Below are 25,906 nucleotides of genomic sequence, written 5' to 3'. Positions count from 1 at the left end.
ATAATGAATTAGGAAGTGCTTCTCTGTGAATAACACAAACACACTGATGGGCAAAATCTGTAGGAACTGCTCTTGATGGAATCTTATACTCCTCACATATCTCTTTCAAACTTCTGCACTGATTTAGAAATTTTGGATTGGATCAGATTTGTTTCTGTGTAATGATTTAATTTGCATAATGAAATGTCTTACACAGGACTTACCGCCAAAGAAAGTGGCTCTTAAAGTACGTCCCATTAACAGCATGAAAGGATCAACAGGAATGCCCCGATCTTCCAAAGCCACTCCCACAATTGCACATGTCCCCCAGCCTACAGTGGTACACTCCAGAGCTGCTTTCTGCAACCAGTAAATGGGAAAATGAGAGCTATTGCAATGTCACATTCATTCTGCAGCTGTTTATTACTTCCTCCCCCCCACATCTCTACTTGCAGGCTCCTTTCTAACCATATTCAAACCTTTTTCAAGGTTGCTTTAACATCTCGGCTTCACCTAATTAGCTGATTTTAACCATTTTTACTATATTAAATACATTTCCTGAAGCATCGTATTTATAGTCTGTGTGTATTGATTAGATTGTAAAGTCAATGGACCAGTGACTGTCTTTATTTTATGTATGTGTATACAATGCTATAGAAATGATATGTAATCATTATAGTAGTGTACTCAAAAATAGAGAATCCCCAACTCCATTACTGCATACATAGAAATGATCTTAATATTAATATTTTATATCTGAAGTATAAACAGGGGCAACAGAAAACAGACTGTGAAGTAGAGCAGAAGGTGAGGAGAGATGCTTTTGGTTAACACACCAACCACGGGGGTTCTCTGAAGCAGTCGTTAAGGCGAAATGCGTTAGAACCCTGCAACAAAATCATTGGTTGAATCGCCTTTTCACCTTCACTTGATAAAACCCAGTACTTACCTTCAATCATTCAGTTTGAAATAATATAGCGAATGTTTAATAAGAATTTAGAGTGAGAGTAGCATTTGAAATATACCACATAAGTGCAGTGATTAACCAAGAAGTCCGCATTTTGGGGTGTGTTCCTGTTTGCGGGCTTTCTACTGTTGAGGTTCTGAGCACTTCAGGTATAAAATATTAATATCAAGATCATTTCTATGTATGCAGTAATGGAGTAGGGGATTCTCTATTTTTGAGTACAGTATGATTGATTGGATCCACCCAGTATTTATATGAATACATTCCCAATATATTTTTGGGTATCATTATAGTTGTAACATCAGCAAAAACCAACTTAAGGGTGAGAAAGGCAATCATTAACGACATAAACTAATATGCTTAAAACAATGCTATTGAGCTACGAGTATGAATGAGATGATTGCATGGAGCCTACCGTATATACTCGAATATAAGTCAATCCGAATATAAGTCGAGACCCCCCCCCCCCAAAAGGAGGAAAAAAAAATAATAATAATAATGGTTGACTCGAATATAAGTCGGGCAGCTTAATATTCAAGTGTCCTGCCCTGCCAGGTTCTGCACTCAGCCCCCCTCCCTGCCAAGTTCTGCAGCCAGCCCCCTTCCCTCCCTGTCCTGCAATCAGTCCCATTCCCTACCAGGCTGTGAACCAAGTCCCCCTCCCTGCCAAGCTCTGAACACTTTCCCACCTTCCTTCCCTGTACCCTCTTCCCCCTAAAAAGAGCCAACCTCATCAGTGATGTCACAATGGCTTGATTGTCCCATACCCCCCTTTGCCCTCTAACCCAGCCAGCAGATTAACCATTCCCCTTAACTTAAACCACCTAGTGGTAGGCCAGGATAGGAGGGATCCCTCCCATCTCCTGCCCCAGCTGACACTAATAATTACCACCCTCTCTTCTTCCCTCCCTCGCGTACCTGTTCCCTGATGGTCCAGCGTGTATCCCGTACTGAAATCCTTTAGATTGTAAAGGTAGTAGCCAGCGGTGTATTCGGGCCGGCACGCAGGAATGAGCTTTTCATGCTCCCGGCCAACCCTGCACCGCTCCTTGATAGGCTGCTGCGAGAATCGCAAATCCCGCGATAACTTGTGGCAGCCTATCAGGGAATAGTGCAGGGCTGGCTGGGAGCACGAAAAGCTCGCTCCTGCGTGCCGGCCCGGGTGCGCCGCTGGCTACTACCTTTACAAAGTATTTCAGTGCGGGATACACGCTGGACCACCAGGGAACAGGTACGTGAGGGAGGGAAGGAGGGAGGGTGATAATTATTAGTGTTGGCCAGGGCAGGAGATGGGAGGAATCCCTGCTGTCCTAGCCTAAAGCAGGCCTGCAGGAAGTCCGGGAGGGTTTCAGGTGGTCACTGGGGGATGACCTGAATATAAACCAGGACCCCCATTTTTGGGTCAATTTTTTGGCCCAAAAATCCCGGTTTATAGTCGAGTATATACAGTAATTTTATAACAGTGCTTCCCCCCCCCAAAAATGCTTAATTTATAAAGGCCACTACTTCCAAAGAAAACTAAACCCAAACCAAAATATATATATATATATATTTTTAAGTTCATAATTTTTATTAAGAATTTAGTATAATATACAAACAGAACATAAATTTTGCAAAAATATGCTTATAACTCTATTGACACAAGCATAGGATATCCATAAACTTACAAGATGAAAAAGGTACATTAGATCGTATGTTATTTTAATGTCCCCTGGTGCATGTCTTTTGGCAGCAGGTATGGAGTCATGTTCAAATGTTGTTAAATATAGATGTTTCTTTAACGTATGCAGGAGCAATTTTCAATATTTTTGAGGCTTCTGTAGAAATAACTAGTGATAATACGTGGTTAATAGCAATACTGACAGCTGTTGCAATTCAAACTATTTTAAAACCATGGAAGAATTTGTCATTACTGTCATTTCAATTCTGGTAGAATTCAGTTTGTTTAATTGGGAAGTATGAGGCAATTATAATGGAAAAGAAGGGTAAGAAGGCAAAGTTTGATAGACTGTTGTGGCCTATAAAAGATTACGTGGGTAAGGATTGAATGTTGTTGGAAGTATGATTAGGTATGTATGCATGTATGTATGAATGGATGCTGCACTCTCTGCATATGGAGGTGGGTTATCTTGTAAGTTTATGGATATCCTATGCTTGTGTCAATAGAGTTATAAGCATATTTTTGCAAATTTTATGTTCTCCTGTTTGTATATTATGCAAAATTCTCAATAAAAGTTTTGAACTTAAATGATTCAATAATAGGCAAGAATGACAAAGCTCCCACATAAATAAATAAATACCATGACATCAATATTGCCGATGCACTCGATGGAGAAGTCCACACCACCATTGGTCAGTTCAGCAATGACCTGCTGTATAGGCTTATTGTAGTCTTTAGGACTGATGCATTCTGTGGCGCCCAACTCTTCTGCTTTTGGAAATTTGTCTTTGTTGATGTCAATTCCAATGATCCGACTAGCACCTGCAGCTTTACAGCCCATGACGGCCGAAAGACCAACGCCACCCAATCCAAAAACTGCACAGGTAGAACCCGGTTCAACCTACAGACAGGATTAAGATAAAAGCGATGAGGCCAGTTGAAGTCACCCAGCAATTATGTCAGCTGTGATGGTCCCAGTTTACAGAACTATAAGCTGTAGTGAACAGGATACTATGACTGCAGTGATATATTTAGTGACATTTTAATTTGTATTCATATGTCTCCTCCCTTTTGCTTTACTACTGTGTTTCTCCAAAAATAAGACAGTGTCTTATATTCATTTGGGGCCCAAAAAAAGGCACTAGGTCTTATTTTTGGGTAGGGCTTATTTTTATCATGTACATGATCATCTCTCCCTTCCTCTCCTTCACCCCAATTCTTCCTCTTTCCTTTCCCCCACATGTGCAACATATTTCCTCCCCTCTTACCCATCCCCTTGTTCCTTCCCTCTGCAGTATCTTTCTATCCCTCCATCCTGCCCATCCTCCTATGCAGCAGAACCCTTGCCCAACTTCCTTCCCTCCGTCCCATCCCTCATGCAGCAGAACCTTTGAGCAACTGCTACCATGCAGCCGAACCGCCGAAACCCCGCTGACCCTCCATCCTTCCCTTCCAACCGATCCCCGCTGACCGCGACCATAAATACCTTCCGGCAGAGGAGCATCGGGCCAGCAGCACTCACAGGCTACTTTGCGGCCTTCTTGCTGGGGCCTTCTGTGTACTGATGACATTATCAGTAGTAGGGTACACAGAAGGACCTAGTGAGAAGGCTGCAAAGCAGCCTATGAGTGCTGCTGCCCGACGCTCCTCTGCTGGTAGGTATTTATGTTCGCGGTCAGCGGGGATCGGTTGGGAGGGAAGGATGAAGGGTCAGCGGGGGTTCAGTAGTTCAGCTGCGCGGCGGGGGCGGGGTGGGGGGAAGCGCAGCTGCCTACAACTAGGGCTTATTCTCAGGGGTAGGGCTTATATTAAGACCTATCCCGAAAATCATGCTAGGGTTTATTTTCGGGGTAGGTCTTATTTTTGGGGAAACATAGTAGGTAAGGTAGAAGAAGTGAGTAAATACCTGAGAACCATCAACCTAGTCCTGGGTTTCCTGCTTTGCTACATAGAATGGTAACTTGCCCATTCTTCACATTAACCCTTGATATAACACTGTTACAGATCATAGATTTTCCTCCTTGTTGGAAAAGATAACAAATTAAACAAACAATGCTATGTATTGAATGAAATTTGTTCTATTTCTAGACTGGCAGGTTTGTCAGGCTTCCACAAGACATCTGTGTAATAGAGATCATACCAAGGGTTTCAGCAAATCAAAATATCAATTATCCCTGATCTTGTGTGTGGCGTTAGGATATTGGCACAAAACTTATTAATAGGCGTATATTTTTAGGTTGGTTGATGATTTGAGAGGAGGAGATTGGGTTATTGGAGCTCCATTACTTTTCTTATACTGAAGTTTGCTTTTGGAACCTGTTATATTTATTGCCCTAAATACCTTTCTATTTTATTAATTAATTTTAATTAATTTTTGTGTTTTTATTTAGTTTTAGTAATTTCTTTAATCTATGATGTGATGATTATGTACTGGTATTTAAGAATATTTTCTGAAACATAATTTTTTTGTTGAATATTATTTTCTGGTTAGAGCAGTGGTTCTCTTCCCAATCTGTTGGACATTCCCTACCATTCAATTTTTCAGAATGTCCAAAATGATTATGAATGTGACAGATTTAAAAGCCTGACTGAGATGTGTCCTGAGGACTGAACTGAAAACTCCTGAATTCAAAGCAAGCTTTATTATGCTTCTTTTTATTGTAACTCACCTTGAAAACCCAAAGACATATCACAAATTAAATAAAAACTTCCAAAGTCTTATGTTTCTTATTTCTGAATAATGCTAAAACATGCACATGCACATTATTCTTGGGAAGATAAGGGTGGCGAGTTCTATTTTTCAGAACAAAACAGAATTTCAATTAACATTTGCTCTTAATGAATTCCAGGTTGCAAATATGAAAGTCATCCATTGTTTTATAAGTAGTAGTACTTCTTTATCCTTAATTTAGGTTAAATGCTGTTTAAAGGTCACGTACCTTATTTCAACTAGTTACTCTATGAAAGCACCTTTTTAAAAAAAACACAACAAAAAACAACAACCCAAAACAGAGCCATCATTATGGTGGCTGAGTGTGAGAACCATGAAACTGACCAGATATGACAGGTCATATGACGTCAAATGACTTATTGTGGGACCGGCATCTTTTTAAATTTTATTTATTTATAATTTTTACAAGTTGAAAATACATCACTTGAAAGGAAACAAAATGATCTAATAAAGATGATAACCAATAGTAATACATAACCAATAACGATACCATGATTATAGTCCACAGGGACAGGCATCTTAACCTTTGCACAACATACAACCTATGAAGCTTATGCCCATGCCATTTCTGAGGGCTTTTTATTTTCTCTGTCCCTTCTACAAGTTAGTTCTTTTCTTTCTCACTTCTTCCAACCTCCTGTCGGTCCCCTCGTTGAAGGTGATTGGAACTAGGCGTAATGACATGTTTTCTGTTATTGCCCCTCAGTCTTGGAATCTCTTACCGCAACACATTAGGGAATTAAAAGATTTATCCATTTTTAAAAAAACACTAAAAACATTTTTCTTTAAAGATGCATATGATTCTCAATAGTTTATTATGCTTTTTTATTTATCTATAAATTTACTTCCCCTTCCTATTTGTTTTTTCCTTTGTTATTACTCTTCCTTTCCTATCCAATTATTGTAATTTCTTTCCTATTTATCCTCACAATTCAAGTATGTCTCTATACCCTAACTAATATTTTAATATACGTATGTAATTAAGTATGTTTAGTATTTAAAAAAATTTACTTTATATTGTCAATAATATTTAATTTGTATGTGTTAAAGTATTAATCTGTATGTATTAAGGCTTTGTACATCGCTTAGTGATTTAAAATAGGCGATTCATTAAGAATAATTAAACTTGAAACTTAGTGTATTTTTCTAATGCAGTTGGGCACTCTACACCAGTTCTTACTGAAAGTATTCAATAGGATCGCCATTCACTATTTCTTACATTGATCTATATAATCTTTTCAACAGTACATTCTCTCTCGTTCAATGTGATATTTGAGATATACTCTCATGTAATCATAGAAGTCATCTTTCCAAACCAATGTGCTAATCTCAACACATATGGCACCCTCCTATAACACCTTTAACATTCATCTGTGCTATTTGCCTAACCTACCCTTTTTCTTTCATATACTATACATCTCTTGTCTTTCTGTTTCTTTGCCCATCTCTTTTGCTTTTCTTCTCTCTGTAATTCACTATTCTCCTTCCTCTCCATACCCTAGCTTTCCATTTCAATGGAAGGTGTGGCTTACTGGTAAAGCCTGCTCCCTCTGCACCCAGAGGTTGTGAGATCAAATCCCAGTGCTGTTCCCTGTGACCCTGGGAAAGTCACTTAATCCTCCAGTGCTGTCAGCTTTGAATGCCAAAGCCACAAAAAGGCAGTAGAGAAGTTCCTTTTGTCATTCTCTCGTAATAATTTTCTCTGTACCCCCCTGCTCTCTTGTGCTCGATTTCTGGCTATCTACTATAAATATTTATGATATTCATTTTCATATAGCTGGGCAGAGAATCAGGTTAAGCTGCATATTTTGTTTACCTTAAAACCATCCTTATGGATGGGATTTGGGAACTACTGACCACAGTACATTCATTTTACATACAATGTACAGTTTATATATATTTTTTACCTTGGCAGTATTGATGGCAGCCCCATATCCAGTGGAAAATCCACATCCAATCAGACAAACTTTATCTAGAGGAGCAGAATCATCAATTTTGGCAATGGAGGTCTCAGCTGCAACAGTATATTCAGAAAAGGTGCTGGTCCCCATGAAGTGGTAAATCTGCTTCCCTTTGCAGGTAAACCTACTGGTATTGTCTGCCATCAGATCTTGATCTGAAATAGCAGTTTTAATTTTGCTAAGGGAAAGAAATTGAAATGAAACAATGTCAGCAAAATCCATGCAATGCAATAATAAAAAAAGGTCTTATAGTTTCCAAATACTATAAAGTTCAATGTGGATGATAAACTATAAGAAACACTGGGAATTACAAAAATTACACCAATAGACATCTCAAAAAAATTATGACTCATACTGAAGTACTTATTAAAATGACAGACCTTTAAAGATTTATTTATTTAAAAATTTATATACTGCATAGAACTATGCAGTTAACATGTTGATTACATATATAATACAGTATTCCCCCAAAATTCACGGGGATTCCATTTTAGGAACCCCTGCGAATTTCAAAAAACCACAAATACAGTTTTTAGGTAGGGGAGACAGGAGAGGGCAGCTGGAGAGGCAGGAAAGGGCAGCCAGAGTGCCAGCGAGTAAAAGAAATCACTCGCTGTATGCTCCGACCGCCTCTTCCTGTACTTTGGCATGTAGCTCCTGATTGGTAAGGCCCGACTTTAGTACAGGAAGAGGCGGTCGGAGCATACAACGAGTGATTTCCTTCACTTGCGGGCGCTCCGGCTGCCCTCTCCTGCCTCTCCAGCTGCCCTCTCCTGCCTGGTCATTCGTGGTCGGAAAATACCGTGAATGACCGGGACCGCGAACCGCCGACTGCAAATTTGCAGGGGAACACTGTATACTGATCGCACTTTAGTCACATAGATGTGGACAAACAATGGACAAACATCTTATCAATTAAACATTCAGCAATAAAACTGTAAAAAGTTAAAACCCAAATATTCATTAGCATTGTATCTTATAGGAAGAACAGATATAGCAACATTTTCATAGGAAAGCATTAACAAAGAGCCGTGAAACACCTTCATCAGGGGTCCTAAAAATTGTAATAAGCATGATGTAAATAAATGAATAAACGAGAGATAAAGAAATAGATAAATAAATATTTGTTTACAATGCTTATTACAATTTTTAGGACCCCTGAGGAAGGTGTTTCACCGAAACACGGCCAATGTTGGGTCCGTGAAAGACAAATGTGGAAAGTGTTTTTAGTTTTTTTCTGAAGAAATAAAAAGTAAGTTTTTTGAACATTGTTGGTTTCCACACTTTTTTGCTTTTGTTTGGTTTGCCATTTTTTTTTTGTGGAAACCTGGGTCATTCTCTTTGTTTTAAAATATGTAATATGATCATGGAAAAACTGAAAGACTCAACTGAGACCAAAGATTATAAAAGAAAATAGGAGCTGGAGAGATGAAAAAATGTTACTGGAAGAAATGAAACTCCATGTGAGCAAGAGAAATATGTGAAAAAAAACCCAATTAGACAGTATGTTATATTGAATTCATGAAAGCATTTAAATCAGTGGTTCTCAACCCTGTCCTGGGGGACCCCCAGCCAGTTGGGTTTTCGAGATATCCCTAATGAATATGCATAAGACATAGGGTTCCTTTTATCAAACCGCGCTAGCGGTTTATCGCGCGTAATAGCGCACGCTAAACCGCCGGCTGCGCTAACCGCTACTGCCGCCTCTTGAGCAGGCGGTAGTTTTTGGCCAGCGCGGGGGTTAATGTATGATGAAAAGTCGCGTGCGTTAACCCCGCTAGTGCAGCTTGATAAAAGGAGCCTGTCTCCTCCATTATATGCAAATCTCTCTCATGCATATTCATTAGGGATATCCTGAAAACCCAATTGGCTGGGGGTCCCCTAGGATAGGGCTGAGAACCACTGATTTAAATGATTGTTTACTCTCGATCTATGAGAATATTCTTATTGATATATGTGGTTGGCCATGTTAGGTAATAATTATCTGTTTGAAGAAACTGGAGTATTTATTTGTGCATAACTGTACTTTATGACTATTTGGGTTTCTGCCAGGTACTTGTGACCTGGATTGGTCATTGTTGGAAACAGGATACTGAACTAGATGAACCATTGGTCTGACCTAGTATGGCTATTCTTATGTTCTTATGTCCTTTCCCCCAGGAAGTCATTTTAAATATGAAAATCATTTATAACTTCTACCTGATCTTTTGACAAAGATTAGTCTTCGGATTCAAACAGAACTTGCACTTGCCACATTGAGGAATGTAGAGCGGGATAACTTTATCACCTGGAAAACAAGATTAGTAGTTACAGTTACAATTATTAATCAGAGCAAAACTGGGACACTCCCAGCTAATCTGATTTTCAGGAGAGTGTGGTGCAGTGGTTAAAGCTACAGCCTCAGCACCCTGGGGTTGTGGGTTCAAACCCACGCTGCTCCTTGTAACCCTGGGCAAGTCACTTAATCCCCCCATTGCCCCAGCTACATTAGATAGATTGTGAGCCCACCAGGACAGAAAGGAAAATGCTTGAGTTCCTGAATAAACTCATGTAAACCGTTCTGAGCTCTCCTGGGAGAACGGTATAGAAAATTGAATAAATAAATAAATATGTATGAGATGGATTTGCATGCACAGCCTCCTTTGTATGCTAATCTATGCCATGCATTCAGTTATCCTGACTGGATGCATGTCTCTTCAATGGCCCAGTTTCAAATGGGCTTATATGTTCAGCGGCATATTTTCTAGTAGGCTGTAGGTGACTCCAGCGGCACAGTGAGGGTGAGAGGCGCCCGGGGTGGTGGCACTTCTACCCCGCTTTCTTCTCTGCCCCTCCTCATCCATACGCTCCTTCCCTGACCCCTCCTGCCGAATGTGCGCCACTTCCCTTCCCCCCATACCTCTGTAACGTTCCTGTTGCACCAGCGTCGGCTCTTCCTCTGATGTCACTTCCTAGGTGCAGATCCAGGAAGTGATGTTTTAGAGACGGGTATGCACTACTGCTACTATTAATTATTTCTAGAGCGCTACCAGACGTATGCAGTGCTATATAGAATCATGACGGAGAAAGACCCTGCTCGAAAGAGCTTAGAATCTAATCAGACAAGACAAACAAACAGGATGCCAGGGTGGGAGACACAGTTAGTGGGGACGGTTAATCTTCTGGCTAGGGTGGTGATCAGTGGGCAGTGGGGTTATGGATTGAAGGCTATATAAAAAAGGTAGGTTTCAGTCTATTTCAATCAGATCTTTGTGGGATAGGAGGGGGGTTAGAGACCAAATTGGGGGGCGGGGGGAGTTGTCATAACAATCTCTCCAGTGGTCATCTGGTTAGTTTGGGTACCTTTTTTGCACTTAGATGCTTTTAAAACAGGTCTAGATCAGAACATCTAAGTTCCATCCAGGACGTCTTGGGAAAGGTTCAATTATTACTATAAGATGCCCAAATCTAAGCATGCTCAAAGCTCACCCAGAGCACGCCTCAACACGTGTCCCCCCCCCCCCCCCCATTAGCTTTGAACACACAGCAGATAGGATGTCCAGAAAGACAGTTTTAAAAATCAGCACTTGAACATTCTGACAATTAGAATGTCCAAGTACTGATTTATGCTGGGTTTTTTGGACATCTTAGGCCCTCTTCTATTAAACTGCTCTAGCAGTTTATAGCGCGGTGAGCCGCGCTGAATGGCCCGGACTGCTCCTGATGATAATAGAGTTTCTATGAATATCGGGAGCAGCGCGGACCATTCAGCGCGGCTCTCTGCGCTAAAAACTGCTAGCGCAGTTTAATAGAAGAATGGGGTTAGTGGTTTGAAAATGCCCTTAATAGTGAATGTATTTTTTTCACCGGCAGCAATAAATTTCATTTTCAGTGGATTTGCTCCTCAGATTCCTCATTGGTTGATTAACTGCTCAAACACCAGGCAGAGAGCACCCACAGATTGGTAGATTTGGAGTGGAAAAACTTCTTCAGAGGATGAACCTTTCTGGTCAGTCACTTCACAATGTAGCTAAAGGTTCTGCTGGTAGATTAGCACCTTGTTTAACTTTAGTTACTCCCGGTCCAACGCTCTCCACAATTCCAGCACCTTCATGCCCCAAAATGACTGGAAACAGGCCCTCCTTAAAATGGGTGCTAACTGCATGGGCATCGGTACGGCACACCCCAGTTGCAATAATCTGGAAGACAACGATAACATTCTGTTAAAGGCATTTTGGCCATATTTCAAATTTTTTGTAATGAAAAAAAAAGTCATTTAAAAGCAGGGATGATAAGCATTAATAAATGACATGCATTTGTTTGTTATCATGGGTTATTCACATCTCCAGATGCTTGGAACTCTGGCACTGTAGGGAACAGCAGAGGAAAACACCAACTCAAGCACCCAAAAAAAAAAAAAAGCTCAACAGAAACAACATGTAAATTATATGCAAATTGTTAGTGTTGAAAGTTGGAAGTTAAAGGGGGAGGAATGTGCCTGATGCATGTCCAGAAGAGCTGTGTGGTAGGCACAACTCTTGTGCACATTGGCCAAATCGGACAGCACTATTCAGTGGTCACTTTGCTCCTTAAGGATGGACTTGCAAATAAGTACTGGTATTTTTAATTTTTTTTGCTACATATAAAGCACTAGCTGATGGCCCGGCGATGCACGGGTATTTAATTATAGCAATAACACTGTAAATGGATTCAAATAAAGATACTTTATAGTGGTGAATGAAATTATTTTTTTACAGCTAAATAAAAAGTACAATATTCAAATTATAATGTGAAATATTTGACAAAATGAATACAATACAACTAATGCAAAACGTGATTATAAACAACATTTTTAGTTTCACCTCCTGGAGCAAGAACATATAAATTATTGGGTGAATCCACCCTTGAGCAATCAACATAGAGTTGTGGGCCGCGAGACCCCAAGAACATATCACCCCAGGTAGTGAGGGATCTGCATACCAAGTTTCGTTCAAATCAGTCAAGCCGTTTTTGAATTACTGTGAGAATGGCAGCTTTTTACATTTTTTCCATTGACATGAATGGGTGAAATCTGATTTTCTGTTTGTAGCTCCGCCCACGTGTGCAGGTGGGCCGCGAGACCCCCAGAACATATCACCCCAGGTAGTGAGGGATCTGCATACCAAGTTTCGTTCAAATCGGTCAAGCCGTTTTTGAATTACAGGGAGAAAGACAGCTGTTTACATTTTTTCCATTGACATGAATGGGTGAAATCTGATTTTCTGTTTGTAGCTCCGCCCACGTGTGCAGGTGGGCCGCGAGACCCCCAGAACATATCACCCCAGGTAGTGAGGGATCTGCATACCAAGTTTCGTTCAAATCGGTCAAGCCGTTTTTGAATTACTGTGAGAATGGCAGCTTTTTACATTTTTTCCATTGACATGAATGGGTGAAATCTGATTTTCTGTTTGTAGCTCCGCCCACGTGTGCAGGTGGGCCGCGAGACCCCCAGAACATATCACCCCAGGTAGTGAGGGATCTGCATACCAAGTTTCGTTCAAATCGGTCAAGCCGTTTTTGAATTACAGGGAGAAAGGCAGCTGTTTACATTTTTTCCATTGACATGAATGGGTGAAATCTGATTTTCTGTTTGTAGCTCCGCCCACGTGTGCAGGTGGGCCGCGAGACCCCCAGAACATATCACCCCAGGTAGTGAGGGATCTGCATACCAAGTTTCGTTCAAATCGGTCAAGCCGTTTTTGAATTACTGTGAGAATGGCAGCTTTTTACATTTTTTCCATTGACATGAATGGGTGAAATCTGATTTTCTGTTTGTAGCTCCGCCCACGCGTGCAGGTGGGACGCGAGATCCCCAGAACATATCACCCCAGGTAGTCAGGGATCTGCATACCAAGTTTCGTTCAAATCGGTCAAGCCGTTTTTGAATTACAGGGAGAAAGGCAGCTGTTTACATTTTTTCCATTGACATGAATGGGTGAAATCTGATATACTGTTTTTAGCTCCGCCCACGTGTGCAGGTGGGCCGCGAGACCCCCAGAACATATCACCCCAGGTAGTGAGGGATCTGCATACCAAGTTTCGTTCAAATCGGTCAAGCCGGTTTTGAATTACTGTGAGAATGGCAGCTTTTTACATTTTTTCCATTGACATGAATGGGTGAAATCTGATTTTCTGTTTGTAGCTCCGCCCACGTGTGCAGGTGGGACGCGAGACCCCCAGAACATATCACCCCAGGTAGTGAGGGATCTGCATACCAAGTTTCGTGCAAATCGGTCAAGCCGTTATTGAATTACAGTGAGAATGGCAGCTTTTTACATTTTTTCCATTGACATGAATGGGTGAAATCTGATATACTGTTTGTAGCTCTGCCCACGTGTGCAGGTGGGCCGCGAGACCCCCAGAACATATCACCCCAGGTAGTGAGGGATCTGCATACCAAGTTTAGTTCAAATCGGTCAAGCCGTTTTTGAATTACTGTGAGAATGGCAGCTTTTTACATTTTTTCCATTGACATGAATGGGTGAAATCTGAATTTATGTGTTTAGCTCCGCCCACGTGTGCAGGTGGGCCGCGAGACCCCCAGAACATATCACCCCAGGTAGTGAGGGATCTGCATACCAAGTTTAGTTCAAATCGGTCAAGCCGTTTTTGAATTACTGTGAGAATGGCAGCTTTTTACATTTTTTCCATTGACATGAATGGGTGAAATCTGAATTTATGTGTTTAGCTCCGCCCACGTGTGCAGGTGGGCCGCGAGACCCCCAGAACATATCACCCCAGGTAGTGAGGGATCTGCATACCAAGTTTAGTTCAAATCGGTCAAGCCGTTTTTGAATTACTGTGAGAATGGCAGCTTTTTACATTTTTTCCATTGACATGAATGGGTGAAATCTGATTTTATGTTCGTAGCTCCGCCCACGTGTGCAGGTGGGCCGCGAGACCCCCAGAACATATCACCCCAGGTAGTGAGGGATCTGCATACCAAGTTTCGTTCAAATCGTTGAATTACTGTGAGAATGGCAGCTTTTTACATTTTTTCCATTGACATGAATGGGTGAAATCTGAATTTATGTTTGTAGCTCCGCCCACGTGTGCAGGTGGGCCGCGAGACCCCCAGAACATTTCATCCCAGGTAGTGAGGGATCTGCATACCAAGTTTCGTTCAAATCGGTCAAGCCGTTTTTGCGTGATCGCGGCACATACACACACACATACACACATACATACCTCCGATTTTATATATATAGATTGGAAAGACATAAAATATGTGCAGTTTTTTTTTGTTTGACTCCTAAATATTATGAAAAACATTACTCTCCTGGAATTAATAGTTGATACCTACATGGATGCGGACTTCATGTTCCTTAGGGGGAGCAACCTCCACTTCCTCAATAGAAAACGGCTTTCCTGCTTCCCAGGCAATGGCTGCCTTGCATTTAATAACCTAGGAAGAAAATGTGCATCAGATGTTTGGCATTTATGACAGAAGTAATCCAAAGTGACTCAAAACAGAAAAGAGCTTGTTGTTTAGGCAAGAATAAAGTTTTAGAAAGTTGTCTTCAAAGGAATTTGTGGAATACAAACTATCTTTTGCATTCTTTGAAGTGGCTCCAAAATGCAGCTGTAAGAAACATTACTACATACTTTCATGCACATAAAACACAGGCATGCTAGGGGCAATCGTGGCAGGGGAGATGAGCCATCTCTCCTGCCGCGATTGTTGCAGTGGGAGGTGGGCAGGTTGCCGGGACTACTAAGCTGATTACGGCAGCCGCAATCAGCTCAGCGGCCCCTATTTGGAACTTATACCTGTTTTGACTTGGTCTAAGTCAAAATATATAAGTTCTGACTAGACAACCTGCTAGTTTTTGGTTATACTTGCTGTACGATTAAGTCTAGGTCGGCCCACCACCCGCCCTTTCCCCTCCTCTAAAAATGCCTCTTTTTGCCCTAGGTGTTTAGAGGCAGAGTAAAGGCCTAATTTGGTTTTAGATATATCTAAAACCAGCATTGATTATCAGTACTTGGATTATCTTGCTTTTTGATCATTCAAGTACCGATTTAGGCCAATTTTTGAATTTTATTTTTAAATTATGAGCCCCATGGGATATTGTGCGTGTCCTAACCTGGATATCTCAATTCCCATTAACACATTCTTTCTAAAACTGGGCTGTATTCTTTCTATAAAATTGTAGTTCTTCCCTCTTTTCCCATTGTTTTCAAGTCATAAGTATGTTTGTTTAGTTCGTGTATGTCTAATAATTAGTTCATGTATGTCTAATAATTTAAAAATGTTCGTCTCCAAGTTATTTTTAAATATTTTGTACAACTCTTTGTACTTTTGGATAAGCGTTTAATCAAAACTTAAATAAACTATGAAACTCCATATGAAACATAGAAACATGATAGCAGATAAAGGCCAAATGGCCCATCTAGTCTGCCCATCCGCAGTAACCATTTTCTCTTTCTCTCTCCAAGAGATCCTATGTGCCTATCCCAGGCCCTTTTGAATTCAGACACAGTCTCTGTTTCCACCACCTCTTCCGGGAGATTGTTCCATACATCTACCAACCTTTCTGTAAAAAACTATTTCCTTAGATTACTCTGGAATCTATCACCTCTTAACTTCATCCTATGCCCTCTCATTGAAGAATTTCCTTTCAAATAAGAGACTCGACTCATACGCATTTACATTACATAGGTATTTAAACATCTCTATCATATCTCCCCTCTTCCGCCTTTCTTCCAAAGTATACAGATTGAGATCTTTAAGTCTGTTCCCATACGCCTTATGATGAAGACCACATACCATTTTAGTAGCCTTCCTCTGCACCGACTCCATTCTGTTTCTATCTTTTTCAAGGTACGGCTTCTAGAATTGTACACAATATTCTAAATGAAGTCTCACCAAAGTCTTATACAGGGGTATCAATACCTCCTTTTTCCTATTGGTCATACCCCTTCTTATACAACCTAGCATCCTTCTAGCTTTCGCCGTCACCTTTTCAATCTGTTTGGCCACCTTAAGATCATCACCCAAGTCCCACTCTTCTGTCATGCACATAAGTTCTTCACTGTACCATTCCCTCAGGCTTTTGCAGCCCAAATGCATGACCTTGCATTTCTTAGCATTAAATTTTAGCTGCCAAATTTCAGACCATTCTTCAAGCTTTGCCAGGTCTTTCCTCATGTTATTCACACCATAGGTGTGTCTACTCTATTGCAGATTTTGGTATCATCCGCAAAGAGGCAAATCTTCCCGACAACCCTTCAGCAATATCGTTTATAAAAATGTTAAAAAGAACAGGCCCAAGAATAGAACCTTGAGGCACACCATTAGTAACATCCCTTTCCTCAGAGCGATCTCCATTGATCACTACCCTCTGTCGCCTTGCACTCAACCAGTTCTTGACCCAGCCCGTCACTTTGGGACCCATCCTGCGGGCTTTCAGTTTATTTATTAGACATCTGGGTGGAACACTGTCAAAGGCTTTGCTAAAATCTAAATACACCACATCTAACGCACATCCTCTATCCAATTCTCTGGTCACCCAGTCAAATAAATTGATCAGCTGGATGATGATGGAATAATATTGCCACTATATGTCTGGCTAGGTTTTCTTCTTTCATTCCACCCAAACTCTGCCCTGGCACTGTTATGGTGGGTGCCTCTGAAAATGCACAGATAGAGGACTTCAGCCACTAAACTTGTAAGTCCCTTTGAACTCTGATGCAAGTGTAAATGGCCTCATTAAGTGTTAAAACTATGCTAGTTAACGTGACCCATATAATGTAACAAAGTTAACTATACACCTGCTTCTCAGAAATAACAAATAATTGCTCAATATTTCCACAACTGTACAAGCAAACTGACATGTAGCTTATTGCATTTCTGTGTCCTTCACTTTTACCTGATTCTTAAATCTCGTAAACTTTAGTCCTCCCCAAATATAAAACAGCAGAGTGTCATCACTAACCCCTGGGAATGAAGCCAAGTATTTGTTCATGATTTCAAAGCAATGACAGAAGCTTGGAAGGCAGCTGCTTTTCATGGCCACCAGAGGTCACTGGAGTACTGTACCTGAGCATAGAGAGGACTCTGAGGCGGGTACTGGGATGAGGGATCTTTGAGGAAATAACTGGTAATAAAGTGGACAAGGAAGTCTTATCGGACAGAAATTTTGAATTCATTACTTAAAAAATGTTTACCTTCTCTTTTATTTGGACACAATGGCAAATATTTTCTTAATGACTACAGCCTAACTTAAACAATGCAGTAAACAGCCATCTAGTGAAGAAGCCAGAGTACAGATGTAGGGCTCCATGTTCACTCAATAGTATTCTCTATGTCTACAAATGCAAGTGAGAAAATCATGCTGACTGATGAGGGATGTACATTTTTAAAAATATGTTTTATTGATTTTATATATGAGAAGAATATAAAGCCAACAATATGGGTGTTCAAAAGAACACAGGATAACAATAGCACAATAAAACTTTTTGAACATTAAAAAAAAAAAAAAATGTTTCAGAATAAATCAGTACCTAAAACATAAAGTGGCCTTTTTATAAACTGCCCTAAAAAGTGACCTATGGTATCAGTTGCTTGGGATTTTCCCACGAGTTGAGGCCACATTTAACATGACTGTAAAATGGCTGCCTTTCCTATTGCCCCCATTAATGGTCACAAGCTAATTTCCCATGTATATATATGCTAGTATTTTACATACTGTATGGGCATTTATGTCCACGTAAATGTTAATGCATATTTCATAGAATTGCCCCATCTGGATAAAACATAGCCATAGAAGTGATGCCAGGCATTCCAAAGCAGGGCCTGACTTTATGCAGTGACCCCCCACTCCTTTTTTTTACTAAACTGCAATAGCAGTTATTAGTGCAGGGAGCTGCGCTGAATGCTTTGTGCTGCTCCCAACGCTCATAGAGTCCCTATGGTCGTTGGGAGCAGCGCGGAGCATTCAGCGCGGCTCCCTGCGCTAATAACCACTATCGTGGTTTAGTAAAAGGGGGAGGGGTTAATTTTATGACAGGTTGAATAAGTTCATGCAGCTGATAGACACCTAAAATAAACCTTTTACAAGGGAAATTATGTGTGGCTTTCCCTTATAAAATAAGTTTTTTAAAAAACGCACAAAATAATTTTTACGATGCTCAAAGTCGTACTTGTTTCTTGCAGGGTGTAAGCTTGTGCTTGTAAATTTACATGCAACCTTCATAAAAAGAAAGTACACATGCCACGATTGCACGTAGTGCACTACGAAGAAATCGGTTTTGGAAGGCATAAGTAAAAATCGCATATAAATTTCAGTGAGCTTTCACCTCCAGTTTAACTGCTTCTGTTTGTCGGTTCCCTGACGCAGGACCGAAATGTGGCACGTCGGAAATGGTCGAGAACCCCTGGTTTACAGGATGCTTTGATTGTACAGTACTCATCTTGCTTAGAGGACGTTTAGGTGTTTCCTGGTGAACAACACATGTTCTTTACAGACCTTCCAAGTTCAGTTCTGCAACTGTAACTGGATTAATCTGCTTTGTCATTCATTTTTGGTTGCATATGATGGAGGATTTAATTATTTGCTAAATAAGAGTTCCGTTGTGCCAAGGGTCAGTGACACCTGTTACAAAGGCCACCATGTTGGCACTTAATCACGCTCTTACCGTTGCAATGCTGCCACAATCCTATGCAAGAAATTGATGTTTTATTTATAAGGTAGGGTGGGAGGAGTGAGCATATATGATTTAAAAAATAGAGCACAGGATGTGGAACTGGAATGGTATTTAGTCATAGGAGTCCTATGATCTGAGTTCTTAAACTTTATGATATGCTCATCTCCCTAAGTACATGTGGTGTTTAATGGACCTTTATAGAAAATTAAAGTGCAGCAAGATAAAGTTCTTTGGATAATAAAATGAAGTTATGAAACCAGCAACCTTTTGGAACAATGAAAATATGATAGTCCTTATGATCATCCCATTACCCTCTTTTTTCTTCAGCAATCAATCCATGACATCAACAAGGTTGGATAATCCTGGCAATGGCAACCTTTTATTCCTATAGTGAAGGGTATTTCAGCTAGGCAGTTGAGCAGTGGCAGGAAATTTACCAGAGCAGAGTGCGTAGATTCTAGATCTCATTGGGAATGTGATGAGGGGATTTCCCCGCCCAGAGGAAGTTGCATTTTTGTGGCACAATCAAGGCTACTTTATGTCAGGGGGAAAGAAGCTGAATTGAGATTAAGGCCCTCTTTTACTAAGGTGCGCTAACCGATTAGGGCACACTAAACGCTAACACGTGCATGTTAGTCTATGGACGTGTTAGCGTTTAGCGTGCACTAATTCTATTAGTGCACGCTAATCAGTTACACGCTAATCAGTAAAAGAGGGGGTAAATGTCAGTATGGAAGACCCTCACAAGAAAGCAGAGATTACCCAGTCAATAAGCTGGAAAACATACTTCAATAAAAATGTATGTAGTGGTTTGTTCTGTACTGCATATATTTCTAATTATTTCTCCAAAATTTTGGAGGACATCTTTATAAGTGAAAATATTATACCAAGAATTACTGACTCTTTTTTACTTGAGGTTACCACCATAGTGCTCAAAAAGAATTATTTTCTGTTTGAAGATGAATATTTTTTACAGGTTCATGGCATTGCGATAGGGACCTCCCTAGCACCATCATTGGCTACTATATATGTAGCTGATATAGAGGAACATTATATTTACACCCATTTCCAGTTTCAACATGTTAAGCTTTGGAAAAAGTTTTTGGTTGACGTTTTATTTATTTGGTCATCTACTACAGAAAAACTTTTGTTATTTATAGAATGGCTTAACACTCTTGACTCTTGTTTATAATTTACTGCTGAATTTTTGGGATACATATATCTCCAAAACAAACTTCTTTATTTCAAAAAACTACAGATTGTGCAAGTTTCCTGTATTTCCAAAGTTTTCACACATATTGTCTTAGAGCTAGTTTGCCAATTGGTCAGTTTCTAAGAATTCGTAGACTTTGCTTATCTCTAGCTGAATATAAAATTCAAGCTAAGATCTTGTGGCAGAGTTTCAAGCAAAGGGGATATCCCAAGAATGTTATTAAATCAGCTTATCTGAGAGGCAAATATGCTCATTGTGATCTTTTATTGAAATCTATAAGGCAATCTACAGAACAGAGATTAATATATGTGCAGAAATTTTCTCCCCTCTCTATGAAGATCAAACAAATTGTCTTGAACCATTGGCATGTTATGTAATTATTGGATGGTATGCAGGAACAACCAATATTTGCTTTTCAGAGAGATCAAAATATTGGAGAAATTTTGAATACTCCATATTATCAAAATCAGAGAGGTAGCCATGATACCTGTGGCCAATGCCAATGGTTTCCTCTTGCCATGACAGGTGAAGTATGGGCCCATCCTCAAACCAACGAGTGTATATATTCTAAGTTTAATACATCCTGTACTACAATGAATGTAGTATATATTATTAAGTGTCCATTGAGAAGATATATGTGGGATACGCCTTTAGATCAATTAAAGTGTGCCTCACTGAACACAAATCAAGAGTGAATACGGATACAGACACTGGAAGAAAATGGGCCATACGCTACAAGATATTAGATGGCAAGTTATTGACACTGTACAAGTAGGGCAGGAGAGAGGTAATTATAAAAAAGCTCTGAACGTGAAGGAACAGAAATGGATTTTCTATTTGAATGCGTTGGCTCCCGAAGGACTCAATGAAGAAATAGACTGGATGTCTTTGATATAATATATACAACTATTCCCCTTTTTTCTAATCTAGACTTTCTTTGTGACTCCGGTTACTATGGAGAAAAACAATACTTTAAATCAGGGGTGCCCAATACCTCGATCGCGAAGGCAAAGTGAGTTGATCGCGGAGCCCATCCTGGGCTCCGTGATAGAATTGCGTTGCCTTCACAGTCTACAAGGCCGATCATCCTTCCTCTCCCCGACATCAATTCTGCCATCGTTGAGGAAGTTCCAGGCCAGCCAATTGCTGCCTGGCCTGCCCATAACTTCCTCTCCAACAACAGAATTGACGGTGGGGAGAGGAATGCTGGTCAGCCCAACGCTTCTTCAGGTAGAGCTTGGGGCGGCAGTGGCTTTGGGGCCTGTTCCTCGATGGCGTTGGCAGTGGCTTGGGGGAGGGCAGGGAGAAAGAAAGAAAGGGGGCAGGCAGGGAGTCAGAAGGAAAGAAGGGAAACAGAAAGAAAGAAAGGGGGCATGAAGAGAGAAAAAAAAGAAAGGGAGGCAGAGAGAATGAAAGGGCAGGGAGAGAGGAAGAAAAAGTTGGGGGAAGGAATGAGGTCTGGAGGAGAGGAAGCATACAGGCTGAAAGAAGGGAAGAAAGATTGGATGCACAGTCAGAAGAACAAAGTGCAACCAGAGATTCATGAAATCACCAGACAACAAAGATAGGAAAAATGATTTTATTTTCAATTTAGTGATCAAAATGGGTCCGTTTTGAGAATTTATATCTGCTGTCTATATTTTGCACTATGGCCCCCTTTTACTAAACCGCAATAGCGTTTTTTAGTGCAGGGAGCCTATGACCGTTGAGAGCTGTGCGGGGCATTCAGCGCAGCTCCCTGCACTAAAAACTGCTATTGCGGTTTAGTAAAAAGGGAGGGGGGTATATTTGTCTATTTTTGTATGGTTGTTACTGAGGTGACAGTGCATAGAGTCATCTGCCTTGACCTCTTTGAAAAAACCCCAGAATATAAATCATAATTAACATTTTCTCTGCATACAGTGTGCTTTGTGTTTTAAAATTTTTTTATTGTTGGTAGATCATTTTGACTTCGTCATTTTAAAAGTAGCTCGCAAGCCCAAAAAGTGTGGGCACCCCTGCTTTAAATGATATGGCTGTTTGGAAGGAAAGATACCCAATCAGGTTGCTTGCCTTAGTTGGCTGTCAACTATATGAAACTGGAACTGACGACAGATGTTGTCAAAGAATGAACATTTGTGAAGCGAAGCAACTATCTTTGAGAAGAGCATGATAGCAAGCATTTAGTTTATTTAATTATTTAGTTTAATAGTAAATCGTCTTGAGTTAGTGTTTTTATTACTATTGAATGAGAGAAATATTTCCTCTGTGCTCCTAAACAGATTTTAGGTTAATAATTGTCTCTCTTATAGTTTACGATATTGGGAGCCTCAACCCTGAAGAAAAACTATTGAAACATGGACATGTCAGTAGAGGCGCTCCCTGAATGAAAATCTCAATGAAGATAAGTGTTGTTTCATATTAAAAATGATTGACTGTTTAAATTAAAAATTGAAAATTATAAAAGAAAATTGATCCTATGACGATTGAGATCCATGCAATTTTTTTTGCATAACCTTAAAAGGCAAATGAAGAACCTCTATGTATGCATACATTTGCAAAAGATGTGAATATTATCCACAAATGACTCTTCAGGGACTAACCTCCTCTTTTATGCTTTTTAGTGCATGCTACATATTAGCGCGCACTAAACACAAGCTAAACGCTAACGTGTGAATGTTATCCTCTGGATGCGTTAGCAGTTAGTGCACACGTTGATTATAACGCTTAGTGCACCTCTGTAAAAGAGGGCCTAAGAGCCTCTTCTATCAAACTGCGCTAACAGTTTTTAGCGCATAGAGCCGCTCTGAATGGCCCGCGCTGCTCCCGACACTCATAGGAACTCTATGAGCGTTGGGAGCAGTTTGATAGAAGAGGCCTTAAAATAGAGGTCTGCACAGGAACGGGGATCGTGGGAATTCTGTGGGACCTGTGGGGGTCCCGCAGGAATCCCCCCTAACCCACGGGACTCCCACAGGGACCACCCTCTAGCCCACGGGACTCCCATGGGGACCCCCCTCTAGCCAATGGGACTCCCACAGGGATGGAAGGTTTTGGAAGAAGGGTTCGTCCATATAATATAATGGACAAGTCAGCCTTAGTAAAAGAGGGGGGTTTATAAGTTAATTACCTGAACAGAAAACAAAAAAAGGGTTCCACCAAAGAGATTCCACAAGGAAAACACCAGCGCAAACACAAAATAAACTGTGGAATTGATGATCCTGTCAGAAGTAATTGCTGCTTTTTATGGGGACAGGTGGGGATGGAGGTAATTCCTTGCGGGGATGGGTGGGGACGGAGAGGATGGCGGGGACGGACAGGGATGGGTGGGATTTATGTCCCCGTGAAACTCTCTACCTTAAAACTCTGGCATCTCAGACTCACAATGAAACAGACAGTCCATATTATAATGCATTGTTTTTCCTCCTTTAAAGTGTGAGCTGAAGGAAATGGGAGGAGCACTTTCAGAATCACATCTTCACCATAGGAAGTGCAGGAAAAGGAAAGAAAACTGTTAGAATGTGTATTTGATAGGTACAGGTGCTTCATTAGCATGCCTAAGTTAGTATAATGAATGCTAATTCTGTTAGTACACCTTAAACAAATGTGTGAAAAAAATTGGAAAAAGTCTAAGGGCTCCTTTTATCAAGCCGCGCTAGCGGCTTAAAGCGCGTAATAGCTTGCACTAGCCGCTACCGCCTCCTCTTGAGCAGGCGGTAGTTTTGGCCACGTGCAGGGGTTATCGTGTGTTGAAAAGTCGCGCGCATTAACCCCGCTAGCGCAGCTTGATAAAAAGAGCCCTAAAAATTGGAAGAAAAAAGCCGAAATAAACTGAAAATAAAATATGTTAACGTTGTGAGAGACTATTTAGCGCAACACGCTTGTGTGTTGGGCTTTTCTGTAACTTCCTTGTGTGTGTTTTTTCTCTCTTGTTTCAGTGGAAAGATTAACACCCACACCACAAACCACTTAAACTTTGAATATGTACAGTATCTGAAGAATTGGGCTTTCAAATCATTCCGTGCTGTAAGTGGAAAACTTTTCTGTAAAACTAAGGGCTCCTTTTACAAAAGTGCGCTAGCGTTTTTAGTGCCCGCACCAGAATAGCGTGCGCTAACCGAAAAATTACCGCCTGCTTAAAAGAAGGCAGTAGCAGCTAGCGTACCTTTGTAAAAGGAGCCCTAACTGGTAAATCTCTCCAACACCACAGACTTGCAGGCTGACACTGGTGCATTTGTGAAATGATTACAGGGCTGATGCACGGGTATTGGGGTACTCTGAATGAATCTTTTTCAGTTTGACTCTCTTCCCCCCACCGAGATTTCGATAATTCCAACACCACCCCTCCCACAACGATGTTGGAAAAAAAAAATACATAGTTGGACATCACGCTTTTAAATATTAAACTTTGCTTTGTACATGAGTTAGTGCGGATGTCAGGAGCTTTTGTTTTTAATTTGATGGCTGCTACTCCTTGCTGCTCCTTAGCAGCTGCCACCCTAGGCGATTGCCTAGTCTTGTCTAATAATTGAGTCTGCCCTGAAGGCTTAGCATCAGCAGCTCACGAGTGCAAACAAAAGAACATACCATTAAGTTGACTGACAAATGAACCGTTGGAAGATAGAAATAACAGTCTCCATATCAGCCGTTCCTTAACCAAGTTCATTGTTAATAATTTCTCCTTGTATTCTTTTGTGCGCCGCCGTGAACCGAAAGGCATATGCGCGGTATATAAATAAAGAATTATGTTATGCTATGATAATCTCAGTGCCATTAAGTCGTTTACAATAAGTGATTCATGCATAGTAGCCTTTATACAAGGCAAACCATTTTTCTCCAAAGAACATAAAAACCAGATAAAAAGGCATTCCTGTTGTAAATATGCAGGTCTATGAAATACTGTACATTGCTATGCCCTTGCTCTAGGGAAAGTTAATGTTAACTTGATTAAATAGCTGTTCAACTTTCTATATTGAAGATATCACTTCTTGTACTTTTTCATTTCATCTGGGTGTCATTTTGGATCCCAGAATGGAATACCCCCATCTGTCTGTCTAAATAGTTCTGTCCAGCCACTATGAATTTTCTGTGCAAAGCAGAAAAACAACGGTTAGTGCCGAGAGACTCCTTACTTTGCCAGCAGTGCTCATTTTCTTTCCTCACGGAGTCTCAGTGCCGAAGGTTTTGGGAGAAGCTGTCAGCCACACCACCCCGCTGAGCGCAGAAGAAGTTGGAGAGGTTCCTGCTCTGAGTTAAATATGCCAGAGAGTTTACAGCTTGCCTCTCCCCCCAGCCCTGGCCCCTGTATCTGAGAGCTCTTAGCAACTATTACCCCATCTGACAGCTCAATTCACAGAACCTAGGAACATGAGTGAGATATGAAGAGAAAACAGTATCTGGCATACACTTCACCACACCGATTCTCTGATGAATGAGTCCATGACCCTCAGAACTGTCAAAAAAGCCAGAGTTTCCTTCTAACGGAAAAGCACTTGGTAACCTGCCTGTTTTGTGCTGTTAAGAGTGGAATAGGCTGTAGATAGGTTAATATTTTATGGGGGTAATTTTATGAAGTGTTTTCTGCATGTAAAGCCTGTTTTACACCCAGGAAGGGGCTGGTATAAAATTATGCAGCTGCTTATATCTAATCCAAAGCACGTGAATGAAAATCTAAAGTTCACTCAAACATAACCATAAATGCAAATAAATAAAGAGAGCAAACTTGTACAATATAGCTCACTATTTCACA

At 40.7% G+C, this 25,906-nt stretch overlaps 1 protein-coding gene across 1 annotated transcript in view; it reads right to left on the bottom strand.

Moving 5' to 3' along the window:
- Positions 1–25,400, bottom strand: part of LOC117366148 (all-trans-retinol dehydrogenase [NAD(+)] ADH4-like) — a 35,159-nt gene extending 9,759 nt beyond the window's left edge. Inside the window, exons 1-7 of the mRNA XM_033957308.1 lie at positions 25,290–25,400; positions 14,620–14,721; positions 11,335–11,476; positions 9,498–9,585; positions 7,245–7,476; positions 3,247–3,507; positions 204–339 (exon numbers count right to left, since the gene is read on the bottom strand). Coding sequence (XP_033813199.1) covers positions 204–339; positions 3,247–3,507; positions 7,245–7,476; positions 9,498–9,585; positions 11,335–11,476; positions 14,620–14,721; positions 25,290–25,307 — 979 coding nt within the window. The 5' untranslated portion in view covers positions 25,308–25,400. The remainder of the gene's footprint in view (positions 1–203; positions 340–3,246; positions 3,508–7,244; positions 7,477–9,497; positions 9,586–11,334; positions 11,477–14,619; positions 14,722–25,289) is intronic.
- Positions 25,401–25,906: the final 506 nt, after the last annotated feature.

The sequence above is a fragment of the Geotrypetes seraphini genome, chromosome 1 (assembly GCF_902459505.1).
Source record: "Geotrypetes seraphini chromosome 1, aGeoSer1.1, whole genome shotgun sequence".
Lineage (NCBI taxonomy): Eukaryota > Metazoa > Chordata > Amphibia > Gymnophiona > Dermophiidae > Geotrypetes > Geotrypetes seraphini.
The sequence above is the reverse complement of the archived record's forward strand: the minus strand, read 5'-3'. Positions and strand labels throughout refer to the sequence as shown.